At 56.4% G+C, this 15,551-nt stretch overlaps 2 protein-coding genes and 1 long non-coding RNA gene across 5 annotated transcripts; 1 reads left to right on the top strand and 2 right to left on the bottom strand.

Annotated features, from left to right (window-relative positions):
- Nucleotides 1–304: 304 nt before the first annotated feature.
- Nucleotides 305–2,208, bottom strand: ADM5 (adrenomedullin 5 (putative)). The gene is made up of 2 exons (XM_005911820.3): nt 762–2,208; nt 305–557 (listed from the first exon to the last, which is right to left on the bottom strand). The coding sequence occupies exons 1-2, from the start codon at nt 830–832 to the stop codon at nt 305–307; spliced, it is 324 nt and encodes a 107-aa protein (XP_005911882.3). The 5' UTR covers nt 833–2,208.
- Nucleotides 2,209–2,235: 27 nt separating this feature from the next.
- Nucleotides 2,236–12,374, bottom strand: PRMT1 (protein arginine methyltransferase 1). Of its 3 annotated transcripts, none has more exons than XM_005905002.3 (10): nt 12,221–12,374; nt 9,264–9,365; nt 8,362–8,517; nt 8,158–8,221; nt 6,238–6,380; nt 5,398–5,485; nt 5,190–5,305; nt 4,406–4,556; nt 3,983–4,104; nt 2,236–2,536 (listed from the first exon to the last, which is right to left on the bottom strand). In XM_005905002.3, the coding sequence occupies exons 1-10, from the start codon at nt 12,254–12,256 to the stop codon at nt 2,453–2,455; spliced, it is 1,062 nt and encodes a 353-aa protein (XP_005905064.1). In that variant the 5' UTR covers nt 12,257–12,374; the 3' UTR covers nt 2,236–2,452. The 3 variants fall into 3 exon arrangements, with proteins under 3 accessions (XP_005905064.1, XP_070243431.1, XP_070243432.1); XM_070387330.1 differs by lacking the exon at nt 12,221–12,374 and adding an exon at nt 9,905–9,946; XM_070387331.1 differs by lacking the exon at nt 12,221–12,374 and adding an exon at nt 9,590–9,608.
- Nucleotides 12,375–12,822: 448 nt separating this feature from the next.
- On the top strand, nt 12,823–15,373 carry LOC106701298 (uncharacterized). The gene is made up of 3 exons (XR_001351776.2): nt 12,823–12,980; nt 14,797–14,890; nt 15,083–15,373. It is a non-coding gene; the product is annotated as an uncharacterized lncRNA (long non-coding RNA).
- The last annotated feature ends 178 nt before the right edge of the window (nt 15,374–15,551 follow it).

A 15,551-nucleotide genomic window follows, 5' to 3' on the forward strand; every position in this document is an offset into this window, starting at 1 on the left:
GGGGCTTCCGTTGGGGGGTGGACTTGCCTGGATAAAGCGGAAAATATATTAGAGACCCGACTCAAATTGGGAGGCCAGAATAGGCACAGACAAGCCGACCGAAACACGGAACTCTCGTTTTATTCAGTTCTGGTCGTTAATATTCTTTGTCCCTGCTGGGGCCGGTGTGCACGTGGGTCCAGCCCAGTCCAGCCCAGCCCTCCCTCCGAGGAGGTGGAGTTAGGGGGTCTTGAAACTTGAGGTCACGGCCCCAATACACGATGGGTAAACTGAAGTCAGGGGACGTGCAGAGATGTGCCCAGCATCAGCCAGCGAGGTGGGCATTGCGCTGGCCTTGCCGCAGGCTGGGGTCCTGGAAACGTAGCGGGACTCTGGCCTCGCGCCGCCGGCGGCGCCCGTAGCTGTGGGGATCCTGAGGCTTGCGGCCAGCCTTCCCTGAGGGCTCCTTGGTGGAGGCAGACCGGAGCCAGTATATGATCTCTGGCAGGCGGTGGGTCTGGCACGTGCCCAGGGAACAGAGGCGCCCGCGCTGCTGGGAGACCTGGGGCTGGGACCGCCTGGGGATGGAGCGTGGGAGAAGACCGGGTTCAAACACCCCACCCGAGAAAGGGGGCTCGGGGGGTACCCAGAACTCCGAGACGGGCGGGGCCCGTTTCCTGGCCAACTTCCCATTCCACTGAAGCGGAAAACGGCCTAGAGAGGGCGCACACCCACCGCGGTCTCCCTCCCGCCCCGTCCCCGCTGCCCTCGGCGTTTCTCACCTGCCCGCCGAGTCCGGGTCCCCCAGGATGGAGGAGGCGACGAGCAACAGCAAGAGAATGTGGGTGGTCATCGTGGGGGTGGGGCGGACCGGCGTTTGAGAAACTGGTGGGCGAAGCGGCTCCTCCGGGGTGCGGCCCCGCCCCCTCCCCGGGCCTGGAAAATGCCCTGAGCGCCTTCTTTAGCGTCAGGAAATCAGGGCGGCCCCACTTCTCAGACCGTGCAAACTGAGGCCGAATGAGCCACACCACGCCAGAAGGGCAGGATTAGGACTCGGAATGCCCACCTCCCGCACCACGGCCAAGGAGACCTCACGGGACCCGTGGTGCCGTCGATGCCCCTGGGAGGCCCCGGGAGACGCGACCCCTTTAAGGCGGAAGGAGGAGGGGCGGGGCAGCCGACACCTGCGAGTGGCGACGCAGTTTAGGGCTTCCAGGAAAGGACTGGGGGCGGGGATGCTGCAAGGCGCGACTTCACCCTCTTCTGCTGTTTTGGCACAGCAATGTCAAGGGACAGGCGACTTCCAGGGCGGGGGCTGGGCAATGCGGGGCACTGACAATTGGGACAGGCGGCAAACTGAGGCACCTCAAGTCGTGGAGTCAGCTTGGACCCTAACACCATGCTGGTAGAAGAGGAATGTGTGCAGATGGGTGTGGGGTGCCAGCAGGCCAAGCATTTCAGCTGTACTGAAGCAGCCGTAGGAAGGTCATGGAAAGGTCATGGGTTCTGTCTAGGGTGATCCAGGTCGTGTGGACAGAGACCTAGGGGGCCAGTGACTTTGGGACATGGCCTTGGGAAGGGCAGGGTGGGCAGGCGCAGGTACCACGTCTGCAGCAGAGGCTGGAGAGCCAGTCACTGGGAGCGGTGAAGGCCAGTGGGGTCTCAGTGTGCATCTCCAAGGTGGGGCAGATGGTGGGAACCCCCTGAGTTCCAAGCCAGGCTGAGGGAGGAAGCAGGCAGCCACCCCAACAAAGAACCGCCCTCCCACCCCCGACTCAGTTTCCCCAGGTGGAGAGGGCAGGGCAGCAGGCACTGCCAATCAGCCTTGGTTTGGCCTTGGAGGGTCCTGGACAGGAAAAAACAGCCCAAGAGGAACAATGTGTGTGATGGGGGAAGGCGGGAGAGAGGGCTTCTGGGAAACCTCAGAGGCCAGCTGTGCTGGAAATCCACACCCCAGCCCTCCCCCAGCCCGGCAGAGGCCCCTGTGACAGGAGGAGACATTAGATGGGGGTGGCGGGGGGCAGACTCTGAGAGCCAGTGGAGACCACCCTGTGAGTGAGCTGAGGGCCAGGTGGGACTTGAGAGTGGAGGCTGTGGAATCCAGGAGGCTGGGGAAAGGTAGCAAGACCCAGAGACACAGAAGTGGTAACAGAGACCTGAAGCCACCAGCGGGTGCTGTCTCTCTGTCCTGGGTGGTTTGGACACCTGCAGACAGAACCCTGACCCCACCGTGCCCCCCAGGAAGCTGAGCTGCCATCCCAGCTGAGGATTTATTGGCGTAAATGCAACCATATAAAAACATAAGTTATGAAAAACACAGTCACGATGTGCCCCCCCCACCCCCAGCCCCTAAAACCCCCTTCTGTGGGAGGGAGGGAGAGGAAGGGGGAGCCCCGAAACCGCCTAAGAACGCCACAGCCCCTGGGCCCTTGCAGGGCCAGCCTGGCTGGGGTGGGAGAAGCCGGGCGCCGCCTCAGCGCATCCGGTAGTCAGTGGAGCAGGAGAGCTCACACAGCTGGCCCTTGAAGTCCAGGTCGATGGTGAAGTCCAGGTCACGCTGTGGGGAGAGTGCGGCCATGAGGGGGGCTGGGACAGGGTAGGCAGAGACAGAGGGCAGCGAGGGGAAGGGGGAGGACGGCACAGCCCGCCAGAGGTGCTGCAGGCCCCCAGTGGTCCACACCCCCTCCCTGGAGACGCCGTGTTGCTGCTCCCACACCCAGCATCTGCCTTGACCCGGGGTGCCCGATTCCCCATGAGGTTTTCAACGTGACGTCCTCAAAACCACCTGGAACCCAGCCAATCCCTTGCCTTGGGGGGTGGGGGGTGGAGAGGGAAGGGAGGGGCAACTGCTGTCTCCTGCATCGTTAAGATTTCCTTTATCAAAACCAACCCTATCAGCAAAAGTTATTTCTTTCTTCTTTTACAAGAAACAAACCTCTTTCTAGCAAACTTCCTCCTCTCAAAAAACTCTGGGGCCCCACCCCACCGCCCCCCTCTTCCTCTCCTCCAAAGCTTCCTGGAGGCCAACCCTCCTGGGGCCCACCCTGTGGCCTGGGCTCCCAGCAACCCCTGAAAAGACTGGGGCAAAGCCACCAACAACCTCAAGAACTGATGCCCTCCTCAGACCTGACTGCACGTCACTCCTGGGTCCCTCTTCCCTCTTTGGGTCTCTTTCAATTTCTGGTTTGGGTTTTCTCAGCCTTTTCGCTACCAGACCACTCTTTTCCTGTGAGGGAGTCTTATCTTGTGCCCTGCACACGGAGCGGCTCCCTTGCCTGTCCACTAGATGCCAGCCGTGCCCCTTCTTCAACTGTGGCAAAAATGTCTCCAGACAATGACGTGGGGGGGGGGGGGGGAATACCATCCCTGGCTGAGAACAGCTGCTGAAACCAGCTCTTACCTCCCTGACTTAGAAAGTGGGGCCACCCTGGGGTCTCCCCTCCATCCAAGCTCAGGCAGTGCCACTCCCCGCTCCACTGACATTTCCAGCTCAGGCCACGCCCCTCAACTTCCAGACCTTCCTCCCGCCAACCCAGGAGTCCTCCCACCCATGCCTGAGCTCCTGACTTTCTCCCAGACCTGCTTCCCCGCCACATCTCAGCAGATGAAACAGCCCTCCTTTCCTTTCTCGCTCCCACTCCTGGGCCAGGATATCCTCCGGCCCTGTCTCCATCTGCTCCAGTACCTGCCGGCCCTTTTCCCAGCTGAGCACAGAAGTCATGACCAGCTGGCACTGACATGACTCTCCTGTGTCTAGAACTTGAACAGCAGGGGTCCGGCCTGATCATGCCTGGGTCCCTGGGGTCCCTTGGTTTCCAGTAGGTGCTCAATGAAACTGGTCACAGGCAGACCGGGGGTGGGAGTGTGAGGGGCACAGGCCAGACAGATGACTGCAGAACAGAGGGTAAGCAGGCTAGCTGGTGGGTTTGGGGCCGAGAGGTCCCCGGGCCCCAGAACAGGCAGAGGTGCCCGAGCCCACCCCCCAGCTGCCCCAGAGCCTCACGTTGTTCTTGGCGTTGGGCCGCATGCCAATGGTGCCAAAGATCTCTTCGCCTGTCTTCACCGTCAGGTAGTCCTCCATGTAGAACACTGTCTGCTTCCAGTGAGTGTAGGGGGACTCGGGGCCTGGGGGTGGGCGTGGGCGCCATCAGCCCGGCCCACCCAGCTCGCCGCCTGTCCCTCCCCACCCCCACCTTCCCTCCTCGGGACCCCCTCGCCCTCCAGAGCCCACTGACTGCGCAGTGACTGTGGTCCCTTCACCCCGATCAAGCCTGGGACGGGCTTTTTCTCGGGCGCAGAGCCTGGAGCACCGTGCACTCGGCCTGGCCGGCAGAGCTGCTGTCAGAAGCCTCCAGGCCCCCGGGGCTCCCTCTGACCACTCCTGTCGCAGGCCCCACTGTGCCCGCGCCCCTGCACCCCGCCTCACTGGTGGAGAAGCCGGTCCTCTTGTGGCAGCGGGTGAACTCGATGTTGAAGTAGGCCACCAGGGCGTGCACGTAGTCGTTCCGCTTCACTTGCAGGCAGAAGGGGGAGGTGAAGGTCAGGTCTTCCACCTTGACTGTGTAGATGTCCACCTCCTGCGGGAAAAGCCTCGTGAGCCCCCTTCCCTGACCTCCAGCCCAGCGGTCAAACCTGGGGGCCCGGCTGGATCCCCTGCTCTCCAAACCCCAACCCCGAATCTGACAGGTTGACCTCCTAGAAGGAGTACCGCTCCTTGGAGAATCGCCCAGTTTCCACTCTCCAATGCCTGCCCCCGGCCAGTGTCCCCACTCCGCTGTGGCAGCATCTTAACAGGGTTCCATGGCTCCCGCCTTCTCCTCCCACACCCCTTATCAGACAGCCTGACAGCCTAGAAACGGATCACGTCACAGCCCTGCTTAAAATCCTTTGACTGCTCAGGGTAAAACTGGGGGTCCTGCCTCAGGCCACGGAGGTGTGCCCAGTCAGGGCGTCTGCCCCTCCCCATCTCCGTCCACAAACTCCCTCCTCCACCCAGTTTGGCCTGCCTCCCGTATCCTTGTGAGAGTTGATACTGGGGTTGAGAAGGGGATCCTCAAAAAATGATGGCTGTCGGTATATCAGGGACCCACGTGTGTTATATAAGCTCCAGAGACCTCGAACAAGCAAGCATTCACGGTCCCACACATGGGCCAGGTGCTGGCTCTTCTTGGGCTGACCCTGAGCGACCCCCAGCCACCCTACCCGCTCACCTTGATGAGGCAGGCATTGGTGACCAGCTGCTTGGGGTCCACCACATCCACCAGGGGCTCCTTGATGGCCACGTCTTTGATGCAAGACATGTCGAAGCCGTACACATTCTCCCACCCTGGGGAGGAGGCGGGGAGGAGCGGTGAGCCCACGAGGTAACCGGCACCCAGCCAGTCCCCACCCCGTAAGCTCCCCGGGCCCCGAGCTCACAGTGGATCTTGTAGTCTTTGTACTGCCGGTCCTCGATGGCCGTCACGTACAGCGTGGCTCGATCTGGGAAGATGAGGCCATCGGGTGCCTACGGGGAGCAGGGCAAGGGCGTGAAGGATGGGGGGACTGGGCAAGGTTGCCCCATTTTGTTTCTTTATCCACCCGACACCGCCCTGGTCTGGGCTCAGCATTTCCCAGGTGGGCCCCTGTTGTGGCCTCCTCACTGGTCCCCAGCCTCAGCCTACTCCCCAGATAGCTGCCTGATGGCTCTGAGGAGCATCTAAGTCAGACCCCGTCCTAACCTCGCCCCTCTGAGGAGTAAAGCAGTCTTACACATCCATGAGGTCCCACGAGACTTGCATAGACCCCTCCACCCCTCACCTCCAACTTCCTTCCCCATCCTCGTTCCACTGCAGGTTCCCTACACAGCCAACTCGCTGCTGCCCCAGGACCTTTGCACTGCCCGAAATCCTCTGTCCAGTGTGCCTTGCCCCTCAGATCCCATGTGGCTCCTCCCCGTCCAGGGTTCAGGTCTCGGTCAGCTCCCTGGGAGGCCTGCTGTGACAGCACCTGGGTCCATAGTCCCTCCTAATCCCTCTGGCCTGCTGTGGTTCTTTTCCAGCACCATCTCCCTGTCCCTGTCTAGCCTCTGGTACTGGGCCTCCTCCATCTTGCCCGTGGGCCTCCCAACATCCGTGTAGATGTCTTCCAGCCCCTGTACTCAGTCCCCGTGGTGGGAAGTACCGAGCATGGCTTTCCTTTTCTGCCTGGACCCCCACACCGGCTCAACAGCAGGACCCCAGCCTGCACGAGCTGCTCCCGCCCCACCGGGGGCCTCACCAGCCACTTGTCTCGGGCATAGAGCACAGTGTTGAGCATCGACTCGTAGAAGAGGCAGTAGCCCATCCACTCGCTGATGATGATGTCCACCTTCTCCACTGGGAGCTCCACCTCCTCCACCTTCCCCTTGATGATGGTCACCACTGTGGGGCAGACAAGGGCACATGCCACCAGCCCCGAGGACAGCTGTCTGCCTGCCTCCCCTGGGGGCGGTGAGGACACCCCAGGGCCTGGGGACCCCACTGGGACAGCCTTGTCTTCTCAAGGAAGGGCTGGGGGCTGTGTTGGGGCATCTTTAAAGAACTCTGTGAGCTGAAGCCACACCTTGTCAACTTAAGTTTTAAAATTCATTCATCACGGGGTATTTCTGAGGCAGGAACAGAACTTGACATGAATCAGGTATTAGGGGACGTTAAGATTTTGCCATTAACAGGCAGGACCAGGACCCGGCGCAGACAGCCCCTCACTCTAGGACACGGAATGGGAAAGGCGGCCACCCTCTTACCCGTCACGCCTCACACACTCATGGGGAACCTGGTGCCAAACCATTTGCAGACAACCTGGTTCTGGGTCAGGGTTTTGTATGGGGCAGAGCAGCGCCCTTCCTGAAATCTACTAGAAGTCAGCCCATGGGATTCCCTGGTGGTCCAGTGGCTAAGAGTCCGTGCTCCCAATACAGGGGACTGGGGTTCAACCCCTGGTCAGGGAACTAGATCCCACATGCTGCAACTAAGACCTGACGCAGAAAAGTAAATTTTTTTTAAAAAAGAGATTTTGCCGCTAACAGCCATGGTCATGTTTTGTTTTTCTGGCTGTACTGTGTAGCTTGTGGGATCTTAGTTCCCTGACCAGGGATCGAAGTGGGGCCCTAGCAGTGAAAGCAGTCCTAACCACTGGACTGCCGGGAAATTCCCGTGGTCATGTTTTTTGAAATAGCCTTATCTATTAGAGACACATGGCAGGATTTATAGTCAGAATTTGCAAAAAAAAAAAGAATTTGCTTCAAAAGGAGGTATTTAAAGCTGAGTGATGGGAACTTGAGGATTCATTACACTAGTTTCTCTTTTTTTTTTAAAAAAACCCCTTCAGCTTCTAGAATGCCAAGGGCCCTCATATCAAAAAACCCCACGTTCCCATGTTCTCCGCCCCTCAAACCTTGCAGGTGGGAAGGGCAATGTGGCACCTTCTGCCCAACTTTCTTCCACTTCTGATCCATGCAACCCGACTTTTATGAACTGACCTCACAGATAACACTAGTTCATATATGACTGATGATGACATTACACGTGGGGGACGGAAGTCTTGGAAGCTCAAATGCCCATGAGCAGGAACTTGGTTAACAGAGCTGGTGTATGTGCAAATAGAGGATGGCCGTCATCAAAAAGCAAGATCCTCTCAACATCGTGTCAGGTGCTAAACTACACGATACACAGGCGAAAATCGCAAAGGGCACATAGGAAACACCATCTGTGTCAAAAACCAGCACGTGAATGCAGAACCATACGCACGCTTGTTTGTTCACCGGTATGAACCTCTCCAGGAGGGAGAGCTGGCTGCACTTAGAGAAGAGTGGCTGAGAGGCGGGCAGGAGACTTCTTACTATGGGCCTCATGTGCCAACCACGTGACTCTATCACTCACTGAAAAAACTCAAGATGCTTCTTGAACTTTTTTTTTTGTTTTTTTTAAAATAAAAGACTGAAGCACTAAGCTTGTGACTTCGACATGCAGATTCTAAGACGGTTCATCAGGTGATGGGTTCTGAGAAGGCTGGATTTTGGGGCTGTCGGCAGCCCAGAGCCCACAGGGGATGAACGCCTGAATTTGACTTCCATGGCCCCCATTCCCTTGCCGAGGGGCCCCGGGGAAGCTGGGATCCCCCGCTCCCTCCCCAAAGACCCCGTTCTCTTCCTGGGCTCACCATGGTCTAACTTGTTGGCTTTGACGATCTTCACCGCATAATCAGAGATACTGGAACACTCGATCTGGGGGCCCAGGAAGAAGGGAGGGTGAGACCCCCAAGTCCCACCCTCCGCCCCCACTCCCCTCCACCCAATCCCTGAGCCCCAAGGGGCCCCCTTTCCGTCCCTAGGTCCAGGCCCGGCTGGCCACCGAGGACACTCACCCCGATGACCTTGCGGGCCCCAGCCTTGGCGGCAAACATGCAGAGGATCCCTGTACCCGAGCCCACGTCCAGCACCACCTTGTCTTTGAAAAGGTGCCGGTTGTGAAACATGGAGTTGCGGTATGTGAGGGTGCGGACCTCATCTTTCAGCATTTCCTGGCAGGGGTGGGAACAAAGAGATCATGAGGGGACTGGCGTCCCGAAAACCAGGGTGTCCTGGCCTCCAACACGCTGATCAACTTGAGGACCAGCACTCAGTCCTCAAACCTGCTTTAGTCCCCTTGGGACAAGTTATTTGCCTTCCACACGCCTCAGTTTCCCTACATGAAATTGGACTGGATGGACCAAAATCCTATCTTAGGCATTTTCTACCCTTGCCGCCTCCCTGTAGAGCCTTGACTTTAAAAAGTCCTCAGTAAGCCAAAGCCACTAAACCGCCCACGTGAAAATGGTAAATTTTGCTATGCATATTTTATAACAATTAAAAAAAAAAGGAAAGAGAAAAATTTTCCCACCCCATCTCTGCTGCTTTCTGGGACCTCAGCCTCCACCACATGCAAAAGGGGTGGAGAAGACTTTCGAGCCGCTGGGGGACAGTGCCGCTGCCGATCACTAGAGGGCGGCAAAGACCGGTAGGCCCTGACCTCAGGCTGACGTCTCAGACGCACATGCGCGCTCCCACGGCGGCCTCCCAGGAGAGGACTGGTAGAGCGCCAGGCTAACCCCGTCTCCCAGGCAACGGCTGCGCGAGGCGACCCCGGAGTGTGAGCTCTGCCTGCGCAGAGGGGGTGGCCCGCTGCCAGGGAAGGGAGTGCGCATGCGTCAGAGATGAAGCTCCAGCCCTCCCCAACATGACCCCCCGGAAGATTCGGCAGCCTTAGGAGTTGTCTGTCCATACTCACCTCGTGGATGCCGAAGTGAGCGTAGGAGTCAAAGTAGTAATCTTTGGACGTCATGTCCTCAGCGTTGGGCTTCTCGCTGCTTTCTGCCTGGCCACAGGAGACCTGGGAGGGGGTGAATGGGAGCAAATGGGGTCACATCTGGGGGCTCCCCACAGATTCGGAAGCCTCCAGGCAGGTCTCTACTGCTCCGTGGAGTATACAGAACACTCCCCAAACCGTACCACGGCAACCCTACAGCCCCCAGCTGCCGTCTTGCCTCTCCCAGGAACCCCCTACCCCCAGAACACCATCCAGGAGGGCACCCCCAATACCTCAGCCAGGCCTACCATCTCTCCAGTCTCTCTGCCCCCGTCTCTAGCTCAGCCCACAGCTGGGGAAGGGAGGGGAGAGGAAGGCAGAAGCAGGGCAGACACGGGGAAAGACAAAGGTGGGGTGGGGGGCTGTAAATGGAGTTAAGGAAGTAGCCACAGTACTGGGGGAGGCCAGGTGGGGGCCAAAACCTGGACGGAGTCTGGACTAAGTGTTTCGGGGCCAAGGGTAGAGTGATTTGAAGCCAGAGGGATCAGTCAGACCACTAAAAAGGGCCTGACATGTGAGGAGATATGTGTATGTGGGAAGGGGTCTCACAAAAGGATATTTACTTCTTCAAGAGGCGGCTGGAGGCTCATCCCATTAGCCAAGGTGGCTACAAAATTCTAGGAGAGAGTAACACGGAGAAAGGATTAGCTACCGGGAGCGGCTAGGGGAGGGCCAGGCTAGGGGAGGGCCAGGCCAGGCGACTCTGGCTCTTGGGGGAGAAAGATATGTTTCCTACAATTTTGTTTTTCCTTTGTGAGCAGTGGTGGGAGAAGGAACAAGTAAAGAGGCAAGGCTGTTTTCAACAGGGGTGTGGGAGATGTGGGGGGAGCAGGGAGGGGGTTCTGTCCCAGCTGCGGCTGGAGAGATGGCGGCCTGCCCCCACAACGGCCCCTGTTGGGCCAGGCACCTGAGCACACGCGCCTCCCCCATCCAGGCCAAAGGAACTGGCACCCGCCGGGCACAAGGGCACTGCCAGCTGTCACTCCCCCTCACCGTCTAATCTCCCCAGATTAGATGACACTTCCTGACACAAAGCCTCATCCTGGGGTACCATTCGTAGCTGGGGGAAGGGACTGGCAGGGTGTACCCACTGGGCATCTGCCACCTCTGCAAAGCAGTCTCTCATCTGAGAGGATTCCAGAAAGGAGGTGTGGCACACAGGCGCCCCCAGCAGAGCTGGCACGTGGGCTGCTAGCTCCTGCCTGGGACTCAGGGAGTCCCAAACAAAACAAGGGAGCACCAATCTCCTGATCATGACCCTCTGCACAGGAGGGCAGAGTCCCACGGAGGAGGCCAAACCCTGGACCCCCCAAGCCCCTCTACTCCCCATTCGAACCACCATCTCAGGCCCCGAAACTCCCCAGGGGAGGGGCCGAGTCCTGGAGCCCCCTCTGAGGAAGATATTTCCTCCAGCCAAGAAGGCCCTGTTTAGCAGAGAGCCAAGGCGGGGCGGGGGGGGGGTGTCACTGGAGTGACTCCTGGGGGCTGCCCCCCAAGGTATGCATCTTGGGACCTCATCTCCCATTCCTGAGACTGCTACAAGCTAACAGGCGAGAATACGAGGGCCAAACAGATTACAGCTCTTCCAGATGCAAGCACTCTCCAGGCGCCAAGAAGCGTGAAATCACAGACATAACCCCTGGGCTCCAAGCCCCACCTCCATCCTCCCCAAGCCAGTGAATGACGCGGATACAGAAAGACGGCGGGTGAGGGGACTTCCCAAGGGGGCCCATTTCTCTACACCACCGACATCACCGCCAGACATGCCCCCAGAGCGCTTGAGACACAACATCAGGACAAGCCCCACATAGCTGCAAGAGAATCACACCTCACAGGACACCATTTCACGCAAGCAGGCTCAAGACCCTCAAACAGGGGTTCGGGGAGGAGGAAGTCACCTCCCACCTTCACAAATACCCCAGGGAGAGGAAGGGCCAGAAGAGGGTAAATCCGCTGCCTCCACTGCCTCACACCCCCTTCCCAGGACAGATTCTCTCTCCCTCTCTCTCCCTCGCCCGGGAGGGCTTCGACGGGGAGGGGGGCTTGGAGACACGCCCCATGAAAAAGATGTCCCGCCCACACACCCAGAAATGGCCACAAGGGGGTGCACAGCGCCTAATCGGGAAAGATCTCCTTCAGCTCGATGCCCCCCCAACGACCAGAGGGAGGTCACAGGGGCATGCCCCATCCCCCCAGCTCCCAAAGAGGGGGAGAATCCAGAGACAAGAAACTGGAGGGTAGGAGGGGTCCCAGAGGGAACCAATTCTTCGTCTTCCTCCAGTCCCAACGCAAGAGTGCACGAAACCTGGACGGATGCCTAAGCAGATGCCCTGGTCCCAGGAAGGGGTTTGTTGAGGGTCGAGACACACTGTCCCTCCCAAGAGCCTCATTACTGCGCGGAGGTCCCCACGTAAGTTCCACCCCGAGGTGCTTGTCACGATCCCCGGGGAGGAGGGCAGGGGGCCTCGGAGGGAGGGTCCGAGCCTCCTCTCCGCCCCCCCCCCCGGGGCGCCCCTCCCCCGGCCGGGGGCGGGGCCTTTGTCCCGCACGTGGAACCCGCCGGGCCAGCGGGCACGGCACACCCCCTCCCCACCCACCGTGCCGCGGCCACGTGGGGGCCAGGCCGGAAGCGCCCCCAGCCCTCCTCCACGTGGGAGGGGGCAGTAGGCCCTCGTTGGCGTGGCGCCTCAGGCCCCCGAAAGCTAAGGAACCCGCACTTCAAACGGTATCCTCGGACACGGAGCACGCGGCGCCCCCCTCCGTACAGCCGGGGGTCTTCAACCCCAATCCGGCGATTCAGAGCCCCTTCCCCACGGCGGAGGCGTAAAACACCGACTTCCAAACCGCCCCCCGCCCCCGGCGGCGCTCCTGGCGCTCACCTCCATGATGCAGTTCGCGGCCTCGGCTGCCGCCATCTTCACCCGCGTCTACTCCTCCTCCGGCCGCCGAGACCCCCCCCTTTCTCCGCACTCCCCCGGGACCGCCTTATACCGGAGGGTCCACGGCCCGCCCACCGCGACCCCGCCAGGAGATCTCATTGGTAGCGGAGGTGACCTGTGTGGAAATGCCATTTAGCCATTGGGCGAAGGAGACGCCCATCAAAGCTGAGGTGCCCGCCTAGTCTGGCGTGCCGAACCCCGCCCCCTTAAGTCGACGGGGATGGGAAAGACTGCCCGTCTATCGCAAGAAGCGCGACTGACGATTGGGCAGAATCTACTGGGAGTTCCCGCCCCTTCTCCAGTACCGCCTCAAAGCTTCCCGGCGGACCCTGCGCTGAGCGGACATCTTGAAATAGAACTATCACCAAAAGTACCCGCCTCTTAATAGCTGCTATTGGTTTATTAACGATGTGACGTCATGAGGCTTTCGGCCTGCCTTCACCAAGCGGCTGGCCGCAAGGAGAACGTGACGATTGGCCCACGAGAAAGGAAAGCAGGCTTTAGGCTTCAGAGATTGGCTCAAACAAACTGTCACTCATCGTCCACTCTGTGGCTCTCCCAGTTTGTAGGGAATCCAAGGGGGAATAAAGGAGCTTGTGCCCATTTTCCTGCGGGAAAACTGAAGCAGTGAGAGGCTCAAGGAGAGGGAGGTCTTGGCCAGGATCCCGAATCAAGTCAGAAATGGGACTCAGGCATCGAGGTATTTAATCTCTAGCCCTCTACTTAATTGTTACAAGTTTTTTAAACCCAGTGACCCCACTCAAGCACTTGGCCTTTGCCGAGTCCTACCACTCTGGGAACACCCACCCGCTTCGTCTGGCGGTCATGAGTCAGTCCCGACACAACTCAGTCGCCACATCCTCCAGGTAGCTTCCCTCGACCTGTAGAAAAAGTTACTTGTTGAATGAAGGTAACTGCTACTTGTGGAATGTATCCATCACCCTAGAAAGTTCCTTCACGACCCTTTCTAGTCAACACCGCCCTCCCACCCAACCCCAGAAGCAATTACTGTGTTTTGTTACTATAGTGTATCTTTTCAGCTTCTAAAATTTCCGATAAAAGTATGTGTTCTTTTGTGCCTGTCTTGTTTTTCTCAGCATAATGTTTTCAAGATTCGTTCATGTCGCATATAACGATTGTCCAACCCTTTTTATTGCTGAGGAGTATTCCATTGTGTGGCTGGATCACATTTTCTTCTTGGTGGACATCTGGGTGGTTTCCAGATTGGGGCTGTTATGAATAAAGTGGCTATAAACCATCGTGTCCCAACCTTTCTGTAGATGTACACTTTGAATTCTCTTGGGGCAATCTAGGAGGACATGCTTGCGTCCTATGCAAGGTGTATGTTTAACTTGATAAGAAACTGCCCCAAAGTTTCCTATGGTGTTCTACCGTTTTGCATTTCCATCAGTGATGCGTGAGAGTTCTAGGTGCTCCACATCCCCTCCAGCACTTGATAAAATCAGTCTATAATTTTAACGACTCTCCTATGTAGGAAGAGATTATCTCCTGGTTGTGAGTTGCATTATTGCCCTGACCGCCAAGTTATTCAGCACCTTTTCATGTTTTCGTGTGCTTATCGGCTATTTGCATGTTTTCTTTCTAAAAAAAAAAAAAAAATATATATATATATATATATTTTTTTTTTTTTCTAATTTGGCTGCTTCGGGTTTTAGTTGTGCACAAGTTCCAGAGCATGTGGGTTCAGTAGTTGCTGCAAGATGCCCAACCAGGGATGGAATTCACATCTCCTGCATTGGAAGGCGGGTCCTTAACCACTGGACCACCTGGGAAGTTCCCCTATTTGTGTATTTTCTTTTGTCAAGTGTCTGCTCAAGTCTTTTGTGTATTTTTGCAAACAGAGTTGTTTTCTTATTCATCAACTGTAAACGTTCTTTATAGATACAGGTCTCTGTCAGGTATACTGACTTTACATTTTTCTCCCAATCTGTGACCTGTCTTTTCCTTTTCTTAATGTTGTCTGTTGAAAAGCAGAGACTTTATCTGAACCCACATCTTGATCTTTATATGTTGTGTGGAATTTTTTTTTCTTTTCTATTTCTCCAAATATTTCAGCAGGGTTTTCGTGTCTTATCTTTTTTTTTTTTTTCTGATTTCCAGTTAACCCAATCAATTACTTTTGCTTTTGTGTTGCTATGAAGAAGGAAAAATTATAACACATTCTCTACAACATTAGGAAATAAACCAATGTCACTGGGTATAGAGTATAGGGGCTTCCCAGGTGGCTCAGATGGTAGAGTCTCCCTGTAATGCAGAAGACCCAGGATTTGATCCCTGGATAGGGAAGATCCCCTAGAGAAGGGAATGGCAACCCACTCCAGTATTCTTGCCTGGGGAATTCCATGGACAGAGGAGCCTGGCAGGCTACAGTCCATAGTGTCGCAAAGAATTGGATACGACTGAGCGAATTCCACACCACAGAGAGTACAGGGGGGAGGTCTGGGCTGGAAGCAAAACTGGGGGAGTCTCAAGTGTCAAATTCTGCCTTCTCCAAGATGGCAGCCACATGGGACAACTGAGTAATGGGCCATGACTAGTCTTAGCTGAGATAAGCTATGGCTGTAAAACACCAGATTCTGAAGACTTCAGGTAAGAAAAGAATCTGTAATACTTCATTCATATTTTTTATATTGATTACATGTTAAAATGATTCTATTTTGGATAAATGGGGTAAGTAAAAATTATTGTTAAAATTAAATTAACTTTTTTACTTTGCTTTCATGGGGCTACTATTATATTCTAAATAACACCTATGGCTCATGTTATATTTCTGTTGGCCAGTGCTGCATTAGGTCATAGACCACGAAATGGACAAGATCACTGGAGAGTTCGTGTGATTAGAAAGGTGGTCAGAAGACCTGAGTCAAATTGAAGAGTTGGGTGTCTCTATGAGGCCGCAATGATTCTGCTAAAACCAGCACTGGCAAGAGGCCCCCAGTCTCAGGTGAGACTGAAGCTGAGACCTTGATAGCAGCATAGTCACACCCTGAGCCAAGCACCCTGCTAAGCTGCACCCGTGCCCCTGACACACAGAGACTGAGATTAATAAATGCATTGTTGTAAGCCGCTAAATGTGTATGATTTGTCACACGACCATAAGTGATCCATCTCCAAATGTCATTCCTGCTCTACTTAGAAATCATGGTTATGAGACCCACCGTAGGTGTTTTTAATTAATGAGGAGGCATGTCTATTATTATACCACTAATTTTTATATTAATCTTGAAAGCTTTATTTCCACACTCGATCC

Source organism: Bos mutus, chromosome 18, assembly GCF_027580195.1.
Source record: "Bos mutus isolate GX-2022 chromosome 18, NWIPB_WYAK_1.1, whole genome shotgun sequence".
Lineage (NCBI taxonomy): Eukaryota > Metazoa > Chordata > Mammalia > Artiodactyla > Bovidae > Bos > Bos mutus.

Coding starts and splice junctions, on each gene's coding strand:
- ADM5 (XM_005911820.3), bottom strand. CDS start 832: ATGACCACCCACATTCTCTTGCTGTTGCTCGTCGCCTCCTCCATCCTG. Junction 558..761: donor GACCCGGACTCGGCGGGCAG/GTGAGAAACGCC, acceptor CTCCATCCCCAG/GCGGTCCCAGCCCCAGGTCT.
- PRMT1 (XM_005905002.3), bottom strand. CDS start 12,256: ATGGCGGCAGCCGAGGCCGCGAACTGCATCATGGAG. Junction 5,306..5,397: donor CAAAGACTACAAGATCCACT/GTGAGCTCGGGG, acceptor CCTCCTCCCCAG/GGTGGGAGAATGTGTACGGC. Junction 2,537..3,982: donor GGCCCAACGCCAAGAACAAC/GTGAGGCTCTGG, acceptor CTCTCCCCACAG/CGTGACCTGGACTTCACCAT.